Raw genomic sequence first — 18,944 nt, 5'->3', positions numbered from 1 at the left:
TTCACTACTTTTTATCATTGTGTTTTGAAAGTTAATAATTATTTATAGTCTTTTCTTGTTTATCAGCTTTCACACTCTTGGATAGCTGCAATACCCAAAAGAGGAGAAAATAGACTTTGTGACGTAGTTGAGATAAACAAGTCAGTATTAACTCCTGAGTCAGTGAAATCAAGCCTAGAGCCAGATATGGAGCCCCAGGGCCAAAGGTTCTCCCTAATGTCTAAAGTCTTGGCCCCTCCTGGGCTGAGAAAACTTAAGTTCTTAAGAATCAGCTGTACTCCTGACCTTAAGTAAATAAGCTAACTGTTTAATTTAGTATCTTTTGTCCATAATATTCAAATGATAATAAATCTTACTTAACTCTTTGGGATCCTCTGTCAAAATAATATTGAAGAAAATATAGTATAATTATTTTTTAAACCATTTTAAATATTTCAAACCATTTAAAATATTTTAAATAACACATCCATGTCAGGTGTTAACGTCTTCATATTTCAGAGTTTTTGTTCTAGTGAAATGGCATGTTCAAACTTCACAATGTTGTAAGATTGTGGGGTCTGGGTTCTGACTATCTGACTTTGAATTCAAGCTCTGTTGTTTTTTGTGTCACTTCTGACAAGTTATTTGACATCTTTGCACTTCATTTTCCTCATCTTAAAAAGAGACAATAGTGATCGTTAACTCACAGGCATTTCGTGAGCATGGAAAGAAGTAAGCAAAATACAAGGCCAGGCGTGGTAGCTCACAGTTGTAATCCCAGTACTTTGGAAGGCTGAGGCCGGCTGGTTGCTTGAGGTCAGGAGTTTGAGACCAGCCTGAGAAACACGGTGAAACCCTGTCTCTACAAAATTTAAACAAAATTTAAATAATATATATATTGTTTTATATATATTAATATAATATTAATTCAAGGAAGAATTGCCTTTTCTAATTTCAAGGGAAATTGTTTTCAATCTGTAACTCAGATACGATTAATTTATTCCCCAAGTGGAAGATAGCGCAGGCATCTCCCTACTAAGTCACAGTCTCAGGTGGTCTGGTCCAACAGTTATCAAGTGCCTAGTCACAGCTGGTAGTGATCACCTCTAATGCAGACTTGTGTGGCATAGCAGAAATATGCTTGGTTTTGGTAGTGTGGACATGTCATTTTGGATAGATCTCACATTTGAATTCTGGACTCTGTGCTGCCTGGGGCCATGTGGTACGTTTAAAGTATCCAGTCAGACAGAGCGACCCATATCCTCAGGCCTCTGTGCCTGAGCAGCTCTGGGGCATTCTCAGAGTTTTCTTTTTTCTTTAAAAAGTAGAATTACTACCAACTTCTGATCTGGAAGCTTTGTGGGAAAAAAATCTTCAAAATTAAAAATATGGAAAGCCATATATCTCTCTGTAGCTTTTTCTTAAGCAGCAGTTTTCTGAATGTCTGAGTGTACCAGCTGCTTGTCTTGGTGTTCCCATACATGTAATTGCATGTTGAAGCAGTGGACTTTCTGGGTGATTACTGCTACCAGGGGTAGCTTTACATTTCTTCAACTAAATATTCAATAACTGTGGGTGAAAAAGGCAGTGAGAATCTCTGAGAAAGTGAAAAAATGAGAAAAAAAATGGGCTGTTTTTCTTTTCATCCCCCATATGTGACCTGGCTCTTTTCCTAGAGTGAACACAGACTCCCAGTTTCCAGGAATATGAATGAGAACAGCCATAGCTTTTATTTTTTTCCACTTTTTTCCTATACTGCAGTCCAAGTTAATGTGTGTGCATGTCCAAAAGATATTCATGACAACCTTTGGCGATGCTGAGAATTATGTAGATATTTTGCTCCTTATGGTGGCAACAGTGTATTTATGTTTAAATATTACAGTTTATTGGTACAAACTTTTGGCCAAATGGATTTGGAGTAAACAATTTAATAGAATCTGGCTTTATTGTTGGGAGAAGAGAGGCAAAAATACAACTAATCCAATAATGAGCATGCTTCCCAATGTTTCAGTTTTCTTCAAGATATGAAACACAACTGTATCTGACTGTGAAGTTTTTTTCATACAAGTATGATGTTATTGACCCAATAGCTCCCATTCCTTGACTTTATTTTTGGTAGTGGGAGTGGATTTGGAGTGAACTTTTAAATCCTTTTTTGGCAGGTTCCCTTGTGACTCTCAGCAAGATTTGGTCAGATGACTGGTTGAGATTAGCCACAAAAGCAAAGCCTCAGAGCCCATAGCAGTGGGTTCTGAGTACAAAACAGGAACAAGTGGCCACATACTAATTATATATATGAGAATAAATTGCTCCCTTGGAAGTTAACTGTTCTTGGCCAGGTGGTGGCTCATGCCTGTAATCGCAGCATTCTGGGAGGCCAAGGCGGGTGGATCACCTGAGGTCAGGAGTTCAAGACCAGCCTGGCCAACATGGTGAAACCATGTCTCTACAAAAATACAAGAATTAGCCAGGCCTGTTGATGGGCACCTGTAATCCCAGCTACTTGGGAGGCTGAGGTGGGAGAATCACTTGAACCCAGGAGGCGGAGGTTGCAGTGAGCTAAGATCATGTCATTGCACTCCAGCCTGGGAAACAGAGTGAGATGAGACTCTGTCTCAAAAAACAACAACAAAAAAAGAGAGTTAACTGTTCTTCAAGCCTGGTAGATAGTTACATAATTAAAGCCACAAATATTTATTGGGCACACTAGGTTCTAAGTTCTAAGGATAAAACGGTGAACAAGATAAACATAATCCCAGCTTCTACAGTCTTGCAGGGAAGAGAAACATTAAACAAAAAATATATAAATAATTAATTATATTTGTAGTAAATGCCACAAATAAGTATAGGGTGCTCTATAGATATATACATACACACACACATATATTTGTATATATAGTATATATATATACATGTACATATGCATATGTATGTATACATGCATACATATATACTCGTACATATGTATATACATCTATACTCATACATATATGTATATGCTTATATATGTATACATATACATGTGTATGTATGTATATATGTGAACACATATATGCATATATATACATATGTGAATATATAGCACCCTATATTTATTTTATATAATACATAATTTTATACATATACATAATTTTATATATGCATATAATTATGATATATAGACTATATGAGAGTACTAGTACAGTTCAACCTGGTCTTGGGTTGGGTAGGGGTAAGGATCAGGGATGGCTTTCTTGAGGAAATACCCACATGTAGAATATGTCTGTGAACTGTTATCATGAGGACTGATGCACTCAAATGCTACCTTCAGTGAAGGGAGGCAGCAAACAAATACTCACAGTAGTCACCAAAATTTATCCAACAAAGTCGAAGCACAGAGCTCTGGAGATATTCAGGCAGAGATTTGTAAACTCTGTGTTTCCCCCTCTCAGCAAATCTCAGCATCCTAGAAAGAGACAGGACTCAGCTGGGAGAATACAAGGCATGTAGGAAGAGGAAGTCAGTTTTGAATATCTCTGGAATAATACCCTCTGTTTTTGCAGGTTGTGGTTGCTCCACTTCCCTCTTGTTTTCCCTCAGGCTCCTTGTCTCCCCATTGAATACTATTTTCCACAGAGGGACCTTCCAAGTCTTTGACTTAGAGATTATGAATGTCTTATGATTAGAATATTTTCATATTGCCTGGGACATGTATCCAGTTTACTCCATTACAAATCTTCATTTAATTCTCATTATGTTTCAGGCACTGTTCTAGGCACTGGGGTTGTAACAATGGCCACGACAGATGAGGTCTATATAAGAAATATGTAAAAACTTGCTATGTTAGCTAGTGTTAGTGCTGCAAAAGAAAATAAGGCAGAATAACAATAGAGAATAAAAAGAGTGCTAGTTTAAATAGAATGGTCAGGGAAGATCCTCTGATGAGTGATATTTTAGCAGAGATCTGACATTACTACTATTACTATTATTATTATTAAGAGATGGGGTTTTGCTGTGTTGCCCAGACTGAAATACAGTAGCTATTCATAGGCCTGATGATGACTCACTACAGCTTTGAACTCCTGGGCTCAAGTGACTCTTTCACCTCAGCCTCCAGGGTAGCTGAGATTATAGGCACGCACCACCATGCCCAGCTTCTGATTGATGTTTGAATTTAATGATTTATTTGTATGTTGCCTTTTTGAATTGTCCGACGAAATGCTTCTCTTGAAATGTGTAAAGCATCTTGAGATGGTTCTTTAAGCTGATAAAGGTAGAAGAGGAGAGAGAAAACAAGAAGTGAATTACTAATTTGTGGCTGATATATGATGTCTGCAAAAGCAGTAAGCTCAGAGCAACCCCTCATGGGCCTTCCTGCCACACATCTTTTTATTTATGCTGGCCGTTCTTTTGAACACTATGCCTACATTTTAGAGAAATCAAATAATTCTTGATTCTGTATTAAGTTAGCAAATAGCCTATACCTCTGTATTAAGTTAGTGAATAGTATACGCCTATGCATATAAATAGTCTATGCTATTTTCTTCATGTGATACCAGATTTACTTTTTAGTAGATTTTTAACTTACAAATTTAGAGTGTAAAATTATGAGTCTAATAAAGAAAAGTTAAGTTTACTTTTCATTCTAATTGAAGTATCCTTTAAAAAATTACATAAAGGTAATTAATTTGTGGGCAATTACTGAATTTAATATTTGAGAATTTTTAGATTGGTTTTCACTGAAGTGTTTCTCTTTGACTTACAGGTATTGCTATTGATTGACATTCAAGTCTCTTACATCAATACCAACCACGAAGACTTCATTGGCTTCGCAAAGTACGTGAAACACTTGATTGTCACATGCATTCCTCCGGTTGATCTGTCTCAAACACACATTGTGAATTTTTGCTACAGTTTCACCACCTTTTGAGAGTACAATTTGTGTCAAGATTAACTTTCAGTTTACTTATTTAGGAAGTCTGAGCTCCGTGGTCATAGGGCAGGGATATTTACTATTCTCTCAATAAAGTAGTTGGCTCTATTATGCTACATATGAAGTCATATATGCCTTAGATACTCATCATCTTATCATTTTTGGATGATGTTCTGCAGTTTGTACTTGATCTCCTATAGATAAGTGGTAGTTAATGCACGTTTAAAATTTTGAGTGGAATAGTTTTTCACATAAATTTGAGGTATCACGTGTAATTTACAGGATACAAACTATTTAACTTTTCTAAGTGAGAATCTAGAGGCCTGTTTTTTTTAAAACTTTCCTTTGTGAAATTTATGTAATCTGTCAGGATGAATATTTTCTTTTCTATAAAGTGTATATATAAATATTGCCATGCTTCCTATACATTATCATGCAAACATTATGGTTAGTTACTCAGAATTGGCTGTTTATTGTGTGACATTTTTAAGAACCTGAATTCACTATTTTTTCCTGCCCATTAGTGAAACCAATTTTTGTTTGAGTTAAATAATCTTGATACTACCTCTAAAATATATTTTTGGCATTTAAGTGGTTCCAACTTCAAATATATAAAATATAGCCTATTTTATATAAAATGTAAAATAAAAGAGTCTATGTACTTTTACTTAAACTGACTATTCAAGAACAGGGACAAATAAAAAATAAAACGTGACAAAATGTTAAGCTAATTTATTTTATTACATTCTGACTGGAAGAAACAGATATGCAGACCCTGTAACCTAAACTAAACAGTGGCCTGAGGAATTTATAGTCAAGTTTTAGGGAGAAAAAGCCCAATTATCCAACAGAAAATTATCTTATCCTAAATTTGGCTGTGGTTGTGATAGTCTAGCCAATTGTGTAAATATATTTTGCATCTAGTGGCTATTACTAGTGAGTGGCAGATAAGTTTTCTTCCACCGTTTTCTGTCCGTAGTATACATGTAATCTTGTTAGAACCCAAAGATAAGTATATACCCTGGTCTAGTTTTCTTTGAAGCCACACTGCCTATGCCCGCTTCTTGATAGGTATTTGCTCCACAGGCATTTTGCACAGGCTTGCCCCCCTCTCTTTAGCTCCATGACTCTCACCATGTGCATGTTCCTTTCCTTCTGCAGAATCACCTAGACTGTAATGTGCATCCTTATCCCTAGATCTGGAAAGGGATCTGAGAATTTTTTCCAGGTCTCCTCCACAGTCAGTGAACTCCAGGTAGCCTGTGCCAAGCTCTACTCTAGTTTCTACAGGGGAGGGGGTGAAGAAAAAGAAAAAACTTTTTGTATTTTCATAATTGAGATGTATAGAGACACACATGGAAGAATTTAAACTGACACATTCTTCATTTTCCTCACTGCTTCTCTGAGGAGTTTAAAGGACAAACAAATCCTTGAAACAGTTAAAATAACAGGAATGCTGCCTTTAAGGATGATTTTCATGGATTATAAATGCCAGTTAGGTTCTTACGAAAACGTAGATGTTGATGTAAACTTGACACAATAACATAAAAGCAGAAAGGATGCTGCTTTGTTGTGGTACCCCAATTAGAGGGGAAAATGTAGAAAAAGTCATAATCTATTTAGAAAGGTTCAAGTTTAAACATATTATATAACCCGTGCTTCAATTTAAATTTCATTTTTATACTCTTCTTGAAACTTTTTTTTCTGTGATAAATGAGCTAGAGTTTCTTTTTCAATAATTTTCAATATTTGCTGTCTTAGAAGCTGTTGGACTACAGTTTTATATTGATCATATTGATTTATAAATGATCAAGGGCATGTGATTTTTCAAATTTAATACTTCCAAACACAGTCTTTTAATGTAGTCTCTCTGTAATCCAGGTGACTGGTTCTGTTTTTCCAGCAGTGAGATAGACTATGAATCTTTAATGATACTGGGGAGAAAAAGAAGCATAGTTAAAACTGCTTTAGAAATCCAGCAACTCTACACATTTCTCATCTAATTTAAACTGCACACATAAGCCTTCTTTAAAGTACTGTTCTGGGAGTCAACAGTCTAGGTTATTTTTCCAGGTTATGCCACTGATGAGCTTTGGGTTTTGGCAAGGCACTTAGCCTTTCTATATCTGTTTACTGATGTGTCAAATGGAATAATAATCCTTGTCTTGTATACCTTTCAGGATTGTCAGAAGATCAAATTAATGAAGTTATGTGGAAATGCTTTTAAAAAAACTGTGGTGTAGTCTATAAAAGTGAGAGATCCTTTCTCTCTCTCTCCTCTTTCTCTTTCCCCATACACGCTCGTGCATGTGTGCACATACACACACACATTTGATTACTACATGAACCATTTTACTTTGTGATGAAGTTACAATGACTTAAGTATGATTGCCACTGGAACATTTTTTAGTTGCTAATATCATTATCTCTAAATGTGATATTTTGCCCTGAGATTCAGAGGTAAATGTCCTTTCCATTAGTATGTCGACTTGGAGTCGACATGGGGTGATTATGAAGATGAAGAAATGTTCATTTCAAAATAACTTTGAGGGGTTGTGGTTTTTTTGTGCTTTTAAAAATTAAAAAAATATGGTTGTAGCTATAAATTTTAAAGTTGGCAAGAATGCTGTTTCCATCAAGGAAGAAAAGTCAAGCCATATTTGAAGACAATTATGTAAGTATTTTTAAGTTCCAAAGACAGAAAATTAAGGTCTGGGGTTGAAGAAAACAAGCATTTGTTTCATGAGATTTTTAGAGAGTTGCCAAAGAAGAAAGAACTGCCGCCTTAGATTTATAGGATGGTGATGTACATAGTACTTTACACACGTAATTTTTTTCAACTGGGATGACTTTTTGTTCTAATTTTTTTAAAAAAGGAAAATAAATTGCTAAAATAGGATTAATAAAATATTTAGTTTCAGAGTAACATTCAGGACATCTCAAAGTTCTTCCCTCTGTTATAGAATTCACACTGCCATGTTGAATATGTGACACTTTTTTTCCATCTTCTAGTTATTTGTTAGACATGCACTGTAAAATATGTACCATGTGTAATGTGTCCAAATAAGCACTGCTCTGGGCTGGCTTTGGAATTTCCTGGCTTCTAAATGCTCTTTTAACTATAATATAGTTTCCGAGCCTGAAAGTTCAGTATTTCAGAAGAAAACGTCAACTTTCCTTGTGATTTAAGGATTTTAATTTATCATTCTCCTCTTTAGAAAAAAATCCCTAAATTACATCTATTTGTACATAATATAACTAGTTTTTGCTATCTAAGAAAATAGGAACTGGCCCAATTGTTCCTTCATTTACTTCCCCTCATCCTCAGTAATCCTCACTTGAACAAAAAGGCAAGCTTGTTTGTGGAATGCCTTGGGAAGTGAAATTTCAAACTCCTCTGCTCTTCTTCATTTGTTCTGACACAATTTGCTTTGTGAGTTACTAGGATTTATGCAGTCCAATGGTTAAAGAGAAAGATGGGCTATAGATATATGCCGTTAAAATAATACCTCTATACACCACCAGCAGCAGACTAATGTCTGTTTGTTTTTCAATCCGCTCAGTAGGTCTCAACACCTGTTTTCTCACAGTTGAAATGACACAGTGTGCAGATTGCAGTTCTTGTTATATGAGCACCATGAAAATTCTATGGGTCCTAAGATTCGTTATATCTTTTTCCTGATCCTCTGGAATGCCTCTGTTGCTGTTTTACTAAAGGCAGTGCATTTGAACCTTGCCACTAAATTCCAGAGAAATCTTAGTCTTTCCCTTTACATTCTTAGTTTATTTTTCCCTAATGCATAATTATATTCTATTATAATGTTTCTAGTTCCTATTCTTACATGAGAATGTTCTCTCTCTTGAGGAATCAAAACTTAGTTATTGGAATATTAAAAGATCCGTTTTTTGACTCACATGCAAACTTAGGAATTAAATGTTTGGTTTCCTACTGAGATTGTTGTCAAGTAGAAATACAGGGGTGAGCAACTTGAAAGGACATCATTCATATCACCTGTTCAAATAAGTTATAAATTCCAATGTTCCAATCACCATTTTAAAAATAAGTGGACTTCCACTTTTCTCTTTTTTTCTTCAAGTATGTTATTTTAAACTTCCTCTTCATCCTTACCATGAATCTTAGGAGATAAGTGAGCCTTCTTTTATAGGCTCCCAAGTTCTGTAAGATTTTCTTATGTAATAATTAGCCTGAGACTTCACTAAAGATCCTAGAGGAGGAACAGACATCGTTTCTTCTCCCTTTGGCTTCAGTCTGATTGGACAGTGCCTGGACTATCACAGGGTAACCTGTGATAAGTTACACTCTTGGAACTCTTGTGAAGTGTTCGTAATCTTTCTTGGATAATATAAAAGAACAGTCTAAAAGAGCTTCTTTACTCTGTAGCACTGTTGCACAATAGAACTTTCTGAGATGACAGAACTATTGTATAATCTGTGCTGCTCAATGCAGAAGCCACTAGTTGTATGTGGCTATTGAGCAGTTGATATGTGGCTAGTGCAATGAAGGAAATACATTTTTAATTTAATTCAATCTAATTAAAGTGTTAATCTGGCTACCAGCTACTACATTGGACAGCAGAGCCCTACAGTATGGTGAATCCAGCTGATGGTTCTGGCACTTTCACTGTGGGTCTTACTTTACTGACAGCTTAGTGGTGACCTTCAGTGGTAGCTACTAAAAGAGAAAAAGCAAGGAGACCTCTTAATTGCTGATAAACAAGTCTAAAAGAGCTTCTTTACTCTTTAGCACTGTTGCACAATAGAACTTTCTGAGATGATGGAATTATTGTATAATCTGTGCTGTTCAATACAGAAGCCACTAGCTATATGTGGCCATTGAGCAGTTGAAATGTGAGTAGAGGTAGAGGTACACCCTGACATTTCCCATGGAATCTACATCTGGAAAGGACTTTCCATTTCCTTAGTGCATCTGAGCCCTCTTTCAGTGGCATTAGAATGTGCCCCTTCTTCTTTCTCATCTTTCTTTCACTTTTCAGTTCACTGCAATCTAGTTTCTACCACACCATTCTACTGAGACTGCCTTTGGCCAGGACAAAACCATTAATCCAATGGAGAATTCTGAGCCTTTCATTTGACATTATTAAACATTCCTTGTTGAAGAGATCTGTTCCTTTGTTTCAATAACCTCCCACTCTCCTGGTTTTCCTCTTTTCACTCTAGCCACTTCTCAGTCTTAAGGAGCTCTTCATCTTCTGATCCTGGCTTAAGAACTGTTCTTTAATCAGTTTTCCTCCCTAGACCCCCTTCTTTTCTCACTCACTGCATTATTCCTAACTGATCTTACCCACTCCAGTGGTTTTAGTTGCCAAGTTTATCTGATGACTCCAAATCTAGATTTTCATTTCAGGACTTTTCACTGGACTGTGTACCATATTCAGATGTCTACTGGACATCTCTACTTGTTTATCCTAGAGCAGCCTCAACCTTTTAGTCCCAAACTAAACTCATCTGCTCTTATAATTGATAACTTCTTTGTTGCTCCCACTTTCTATGGATGACACCTCCCAGTTCTATTCTTTGCTCCTTATTCCCCTCACGTCTTTGTCTCCATCCATCTTTAGAAAGTTCATGTGATTCTATCTCCATTATATTTTTTGAATTCATCTATTTCTTTCTATCATCATTGCCACTACTAAAGTTAGTCCTCTCTTACTTGTGTTACTACAACAGCCTCTTCCCCCAACCCCCATCATGCTCTTTCTCCTTCCTCCTGAGATTCTCTGTTACTTTCAGAATAAAGTTTAAACTTATTGATGTAATTTCCAAGGCTCTCTATAATCTGTCTCCTGCTTACCTCTTCAGCCAGTTCTATTGTCACTATTCCTCTTTACTCCCTAACTCCATGCTTCAGCCAGTCTGGCCACTTTGAGATCCCTAAATATACCATAATTTTGCTTTAACACGTGCCTGTGATATGCTTCCTCAAATTACTTAGGTTTCCTAGTACAGATGAACATTGATAGTCTGGTTGGAAATAATGCTGGCATCAAAACAGAATTCCATAACTATTTCTTAAGATACTACCATAAACACTCTGCTACATAGTGTTAGTGGTGAGAGAGGTAGAAATACCAAGATTAATGCTCTTGGCTATCAAGGAGCAGGTATTGTTGGAGACCCAACTATGACACAATCTTGTATATAAAATACAGGCACAGACCAAGGCTTTGGAAGTGCATGAAAAGGAGAGATAACTGGAGGTTTCTAAAAAGGCATAATTCAGACATGGTACTTGACTGGATTTTTAAAACTGGACAGGACTCCAGTAGTCAGAGAGAGGGGGTCTGGGTTGGCTGCTTCCTGTCTTCTCTGCTTGAGTCAATATTATGCATTTCAGGGAACTAATTTGTACTAAAATGTCGCTCTGATCATGTCACTTGCTGGCACAGAAACATTGAATGTTTTCTGCTGCCTTCAGAGTAACAGCCAAATTCTCCATAATTGGCCCCAGCATACAGTAATTGTACTAGGTGGCTTTTAAAGTCACTTACAAACCCCAGTCTATGATTGGATAATTCTGTCCTAATAGTTTTATTCTCCATAACTTCCCCATATGCCTTACGGCTTTTCTACCTCCCGGCTTTGCTAATACCAGTCTATTCTCTTAAAATGTAGTCAGGTGTCTTCCTTTATTAAAGTTTGTCTTCTTTTCAAGTTTGCTGCAAACATCTCAGATCATATCACCTGAAATTATATTTCTTGTCTCTAAATATTTTTTTTTTTTTTTGAGACAGAGTTTCGCTCTTGTTACCCAGGCTGGAGTGCAATGGCACGATCTCGGCTCACTGCAACCTCCGCCTCCCGGGTTCAGGCAATTCTCCTGCCTCAGCCTCCTGAGTAGCTGGGATTACAGGCACGCGCCACCAGGCCCAGCTAATGTTTTGTATTTTTAGTAGAGACGGGGTTTCACCATGTTGACCAGGATGGTCTCGATCTCTTGACCTCGTGATCCACCCGCCTCGGCCTCCCACAGTGCTGGGATTACAGGCTTGAGCCACCGCGCCCGGCGTCTCTAAATATTCTAACATAACAATTATGATGGTATAGGATTTATCTGATAAATGGTCATACATCATAGACAAGGATAGAAGAGACTGTGCAAAAAGGATTTGAGCCAAGAGGTAACATTAGGGGTTCTCTGATTGTCTTCTAATATACTCTTATTTTTTTTTTTTAAGTTTAAACTTCTTGTTATATGTTTTTATAATAATTGTGTCTCAGCATACACCAATTTGGTTCTATGTTTTAGTGTTCTGGCAGAGCCTTTCACAGTGACTTGTGTGTAGTAGGAATTTATATGATCAACAACAAATGTGTGTATGCACACACACACACTCACATATAAGAAGAAGATATGGGTAATTATATCCCACATTTAAAACAGAAGCACTTTTTTTTGGCTTTCTATTACATCCTCACATATTTATTCATATAGATTTAGTTATTTGTTATTTTTTTATGTATGCATATCATTATTTGTACCAGATAAATCATAGGCTTTCGATTACAAGAACCATACCTTATTCATATTTTTATCTTCCACAGAGTTGATGCCCTTCAGTTTTTGATTTATGTTAAATGAAAACACTATATATAGGTATGTCTTATAATATTTCCAAGTTAGTTAAGTAACTATATCCAAGAACATGTCCAAGGGCTCAAGTTAACTTGCAAGTCCTTGCAGGTTTCCTCATGAACACAGTTTTAAATACATGCTTTGAAATACTCTCAGTTCAATAATTATATCATACCGAAGAATTATGACAAAGAATCTATTCTAAGTAGGCAGGCTATTTTTTATTTTGTTGTTTTTGAAGTAACCTCAAATAGCTAAATACATCATTTACAATAGAATGTTTAAGGTTATGGGGCCAATTGCTGCAAAAAGATTATTTTTTAGGTGGAAAATAGAGGCAACTTAGTGTTTTTTCTAACTCTAGTATTTAAAATGGGCTTATAAAGTAAATTTTTTTCTTTCTGCATATTCTTACAAGTGGTAGATCCTAAATATGCATTATTTCATAGATGGAAACTCTGTCAATGGACATGGTCTTTAGTATAGCTAATAAGCTTCTGAGAGTAATTTTGCATCTCAAGCAATATTGGACCTAAAAGGAACCTAAAAAACAGCTCATTTAGTTCCTTAGCCCTTCTCTCTACCTCCGTTTCTGTCTGTCTCTCTTATGAAGCACACATACACGTTTTATAGCTGAGAGACTGAAGTCCATTTTGATCAAACTTTTTGCCATAGGCAGCAAAGGAGTCGTTAACAATCTCTGCCTTTTGCTTTATGTTCAGCTTCTTTTCCCTTAAGTGATATGAAGGGGACTGACACATAATTTAAGAATCCCCAATAATTTGTTCAAAGTAAATACCTGTGGGTCTACAACAGTTTGAAAGTTTTCACTACTAGTCAGTGCTTTAGTAAAAACATTTCTCCTTAAACACAATTATGGTGCTTGGAAGAGATAACCATGACCTATGAAGATGTCATGATCTCATTATAATAGTTTTTCCATTTATTCCTGGAAGACTGGGGAGCTTGGAAGACACTGGAAAGGTGACATTTAATGTGGAAAAGAAAGTAAGGAGGAGATCCGAAGCACTTAGGAGAGTGATACTGAAGATGCTCTGTGTGCCAGGGCATGAGGGCAGCCAGAGGGCGGTGTGGGCACATTGGATCCTGGTTACCTCTTTCACAGCCTCACCTACCAGACCTGAATAATATAGATTTAGATTGTTCAGAGAAATAGTTAAAGAGGAAATAATTTCATGGTAAAATAAGAGGATTAACCATTTAACAGAAAGCTAGAAATATTAAAAGAAAAGGAAGAAGTTGAAATTAGCAAATTTAAAATTGAAAACCAAAAATATACACAAAATATTTTTAGCAACCAAATACAGTGTGGCCTTTCACCACTCACCCCCTGCCCACCCTCAGTGGAATGTAGTGTTTTTTCATGAGTTTGAGTGAAGGAAAGCAGCTTAAATGTATCTGAGGAGTTTATTAAAAGCTGTTGTTTTGACTAGCCATTCCAAGTGTGGTATTGATTTCTAACTTGTTACTGCAACATAACATACCATCACTTTAAACAGTTAACTGAGGTCTTTAGTCTTCCTTTTCTCTATTTTAGACTATTTCATTCATCTCCAAAACAGTTTCCACAAACTATTAAATAGCCTGTAAGAATACTGAGTATTGCTGATCTTCCCAGAATAACCAAAATGAGTTGTATTTCTTATATTGATAGATGTTTTTTAATGGCTCTATCAAAAGAAAGCCTTTCTCCTTTTGAGGGATAGAGTAACCTAGTGATGAAATGTGTGGGCTCTGTTAAGTTGTTGGAGTCCAGTCTGGCTTTTAACCCACTGTATGTATGTCCAAAATGGGGGTTACAATGGCATCAACCTCATTGGGCTTTTCATCCAACAGATATTTCGTGAAGCCAATCATGTGCCACGTCCTTTGTAGGCCCTGGGGATATAGCAGTGAACAAAACAGACACAAATACCTGCTCATGAGGAGCTTATAGTCTAATGGAAAGAGGCAGACAAACACAAAAAATAAATACACCCTGTAGTGTGTTGGAAGGTGAGAAATGCCAGATAGAAAAATCAAACAGGATAATGTGGATGACAGTCCTGGAGGAAGGGAGGGATGCAGCTATAAATAGGGTGGTCAGAATAGGCAAGACTTGAAGGAGATGTTGGGAACCATGCAGATAAAAAGGGGACGCATATCCTAGGCAGCTAGCTTGCTAAAACACTCTTAAGTGGGAATGTGGTGGGGGGGTTTGAAAAAGAGCAGGCGCCAATATGACTGGAACTCTTCAGGGAATGAGGTGAAGGGTAGGAGGAGATGAGTCAAAGAGGCAGGGGTGGGGGTTGCTTGAGTAGGGCCTTGTAGACCCTTGTATGGACTTTGGCTTTTACCATTAAGTGGAATAGTGTTGTTGATGTAGTAGAGGGTTTTGAGCAGAAGAGTGACACAGTCCTTCTAAAAGTATCACTCTGGTGTCTGTTAAGAATCGACATCAGGGAGACAAGCGTGGAAGCAGAGGCCAGAGAATAAATGATTACAGTGATCCAGTTGAGGGATGACAGTGTCTTGGACTAAGATGGGACCAATAGAAGTGATGAAAAGATGGTTAAATGTTATATGTGTTACATATAAGAAAGTAGTCAACAGCATTTTCTGATGGTCAGATATGGGTTGTGAGAGAAAGAGGAGTTAAAGATTTTGGCCTAAGCACTTGGACTTATGGTATAGATTTGCCAGTAATTGGCCGGGCACGGTGGCTCACGCCTGTAATCCCAGCACTTTGGGAGGCCGAGGCGGGTGGATCACGAGGTCAAGAGATCAAGACCATCCTGGTCAACATGGTGAAACTCCGTCTCTACTAAAAATACAAAAAATTAGCTGGGCATGGTGGCGTGTGCCTGTAATCCCAGCTACTCAGGAGGCTGAGGCAGGAGAATTGCCTGAACCCAGGAGGCGGAGGTTGTGGTGAGCCGAGATGGCGCCGTTGCACTCCAGCCTGGGTAACAAGAGCGAAACTCTGTCAAAAAAAAAAAAAAAAAAAAAGAATTGCCAGTAATTAAGAGGAAGAAGGAAGACTGTGGATGGAGCAAATTTTAGGGGTGATTTCAGGAGTTCAGTTTTGGCATATTAAGAATGATATGCCCATTAGATACCCAAGTGCTGATGTTAAGTTGTTAAAAACATGAATGAGTCCAGAGTTGGGACTTATACATGTTTGGATCTACATGGCAGATCCAAACCAGGGATGCATTAAAGGAGTTGTCAGAATATATTGGAATTCAAAGCAATGAGACTGGATATCACAAAGACTTTGTGATGTGGAGCCATACTACTTGGTACTACCACTTATTAGCTGAGTGACTTTCAGGAAGTTGCTTAGCTTCTCTCCTCGTCTATGAAACAAGAATAATCATCATAACTATTTCATGGGGTTGCTGTGAGAATAAAAATGATTAATATCTATAAAGCACTTAGAACATGGTATATACTCAATAAGCATTAAGTTAATTTCCTTTACAACTCTTCTGTCTACCTGTGGGACATTGAAAATATGTCAACTCATATGTTATTAATGATACAATGCTGCTCTTCTTTCAGTGGTGTTATTATATTTTTGGTTTATGTGCTACTAGGAGTTATGTGCTATTAGGAGTCCATTGAGTTGGTTTTACTTACAGAATTAAACTCACCTGGAATTTCAGTATTAGGTCTGCCTCCATTGATTTCTTTTAAGCCTGTTTATATTTTAGTATTTGTTACTTGTTCAGGAAAAAATCGTATGTGTCTCTTCAGTGCTGCTTTCCTTTGCTTTTCTTAGTGCTCAGCAGAGGAGCAGTCAGGTTCACAAGAAAACCACAATTGGAAATCAGGTAGGAATTGCATAAGAGAATCAGTGTATGCATGCCCCAAAGAATTTGAACTAAATCGCTTGATTGACTATTTTTTTAATGCAAATTAATCATGTGCAAATTTTGCTTGAAATGCAGCTTTTCATTTTATTTTGTTTTTGCTTTTATAAAATTTTGGAGCGAATTGCATTTTTTTGGGCTATTTTCTGCAGTTAACCATAATGATTTATTTTAAATAACCTTTCTGCTACTTGCTCTGCATTTCAAATTTGACTCCTCGTGTCCTATTTTGCTTGCTTATATTACCCCTAAGTTTAATTTAACATTGAATTTGTGAGTCAGTTGAAGGTTAAAATGTGGTGAGTAGTTGCATGAGCTTTCTGGGGCTGCTGACTAGTTCACACATTTGCACAGCTTGGTATCAGTGAAGGGACAGCTCAAGAAGAAGGCAGTTGGTGGATTTAATCTCTGCCACACTAAATTCCTGTTGGTTAATGAACGTGTTAATTCCTAAGAAGATCTGATCTTTCGAGTTTTTGTGTTTTTGGGCTGACCAGCTGTCTCTGACTAATAGCGCTCTGCAGAGATTGTATTAACTCAACAGTTTGCTGTTTCTTTTATGTTTATGTGATAATGAATATTTGCATTGTTATTTCTTTTCAAGTCAAAACAATGATGGTTTTACAGTTTTTAAAAAACGTTCAGAGGTACAATTATTGAACAAATTGAAACCTCTGCTCTAGATTTTTTCCCCATTGTTTTGAAAGGAGAAGAGGTAATAACAGACTTTATTTTAAAAACTTTTTTTCTGAACTAAAGCATATAATTCTTTGCTATTTCAGGGAACCAATCTTCCGCCTTCAAGGCAAATTGTACGAGCTAAGTTCTGTAAGCTTTACTGTTGCTTTTTCATTTAGCTTCCCAAGGGCACAGTTTGTCTTTAACTGATTAACTCGACTAGCGCTTGCTACTAATTTTTTTTAAACTTAGGTTGTCTTGTCCATAACACCCTATCATTGAAATAAAAATCCTCTTAAGAGGGTTCATCCCTTCACTGCTAATAACTTGCTGTGATTGAAAGGTATGAACTAGTAAATTCTAAAATGCTATAATAATAAACCCTTAACACTGTGGGTGCTTTGATGTTTCTCTAATTTTAATGGGCCTTAAAATAATTAAAATCATTAATGATCTTCATCTCTGTCCTTTTTTGCTATGTTGTTATGAAGTGTAAGCATTTCTCTTCCCCTTGTATGATAATATTTCCAATAAATGTAGATGATACTTCTAAAAGGTGGGTAAATATTGAATATCTGATTTTGCTGTGTTTGTCGATAAGCCTACCCAATTCCAATTATTTGCATTTGTTTAAAAAATAATAAAACAGAAAAGCAAAGTTATATTGATGGTCATTTTATATGGCTATAGAGTTAAATCTTTGAAAACCAGATATTGTGTCTTCTTTTATGGAAGTGTAGAAACATTGTCAAATGACTAGTCATAGGCATTTAGAAAAAAAAAATTAAACTCTAATTTCTACCATGGATAAAGCAGGCTTATTCTTCCAACTATGCACAGGTTAAGAATGAGATTGGAGCATGGGTCAATTATTTGCTCCATGATATTTTGGGAAGACACAGGTTTTGGACCTAGACAGTTCTAGGTTCAAATTCTGTTCTGTCACTTAGGAGTCATGTGGCCTGGGACAAATTGTGCCTGAGTTTGCTCAGCTGTGTGATGGGAGGAATAGAAAATATCTCTCAGGGTGATTGTGGGATTCAGAAATGATATATATAATGAGGTTTGCAGCCCATTACCAGATATGTGCCCTGTAAAGAATAGAAATGTTACTCCCAGAAGTTAGGTGCTGTTTCTTCAAATTCTTGGGAGAAAAAGTTTTAGTACAAGAAAATTATAAAAGTTATAAAGTGAGAACAATAAAACACCTGGGAAAATTAGAAGCTGTGGCAGTTATTCTGATGTCTGCAATGCCCAGATTATAGTTAGAAATGATGTAAAGGATTTACCTATAAAAGTTTCCTCCTAGTCAGAAGCATCTCTTAGCTCATAGAAGTATATACATATAGAAAAAGCAGTAGTGCAATAGCATAAATGCATACTTTAAATCAGAGGAAACTTGGAACAGCTTTCAGTTATATTACTTCCAAATGCTCAAATCATGCTAATTGGTTTCCATGACTTTACTTTTGCTGGATACTTCAAAGTCCACACATGGAAGTATTACATCTCAAGATAATAGAATTGGGTGAGTGTTATAATGGAATATAGATTCCTTATCCAAAACTTCTGGGGCCAAACATGCCGTGAAGGTCAGAATATTTTGGACTTTAGAAAAGCAATACATTGACTATATCATATATTACCCTACATTTTTGTGAAGTTAGAGACAACACTCTATAATGAAACATATTCTATTTTTGCAGTGAAACAAAGGAATAGTCACACCAAGTAAACTTTTGAATAAAAGATAAATCCTTTCACATTAGATCAGGTTTTGCTGCCAAATTTGTTTTTTTTTTTTAAAAAAAAAACCTTTCAATTTGCAAGCAAGGGATTATGAACCAGAATATGTTATTTTCAGAATCAAATCCAGTAATATATA

At 36.4% G+C, this 18,944-nt stretch overlaps 1 protein-coding gene across 8 annotated transcripts in view; it reads left to right on the top strand.

The window, feature by feature from the left end:
* The window catches only part of DNM3 (dynamin 3), a 549,446-nt gene that overhangs the window by 225,353 nt on the left and 305,149 nt on the right, over positions 1–18,944 (top strand). For 5 of the 8 annotated variants that reach the window (XM_032291679.1, XM_032291682.1, XM_032291676.1 and 2 more), the window contains exons 12-14: positions 4,724–4,794; positions 16,291–16,342; positions 17,164–17,193. In XM_032291679.1, the coding sequence (XP_032147570.1) occupies positions 4,724–4,794; positions 16,291–16,342; positions 17,164–17,193 (153 nt within the window). The remainder of the gene's footprint in view (positions 1–4,723; positions 4,795–16,290; positions 16,343–17,163; positions 17,194–18,944) is intronic. The other 3 variants (XM_032291678.1, XM_032291681.1, XM_032291683.1) reach the window with 1 other exon arrangement.

Source organism: Sapajus apella, unplaced genomic scaffold (assembly GCF_009761245.1).
Source record: "Sapajus apella isolate SASKATOON/1434 unplaced genomic scaffold, GSC_monkey_1.0 scaffold25, whole genome shotgun sequence".
Classification (NCBI taxonomy): Eukaryota; Metazoa; Chordata; class Mammalia; order Primates; family Cebidae; genus Sapajus; species Sapajus apella.
Note: the sequence above shows the minus strand (reverse complement) of the source record. Positions and strands in the feature narration are given on the sequence as shown.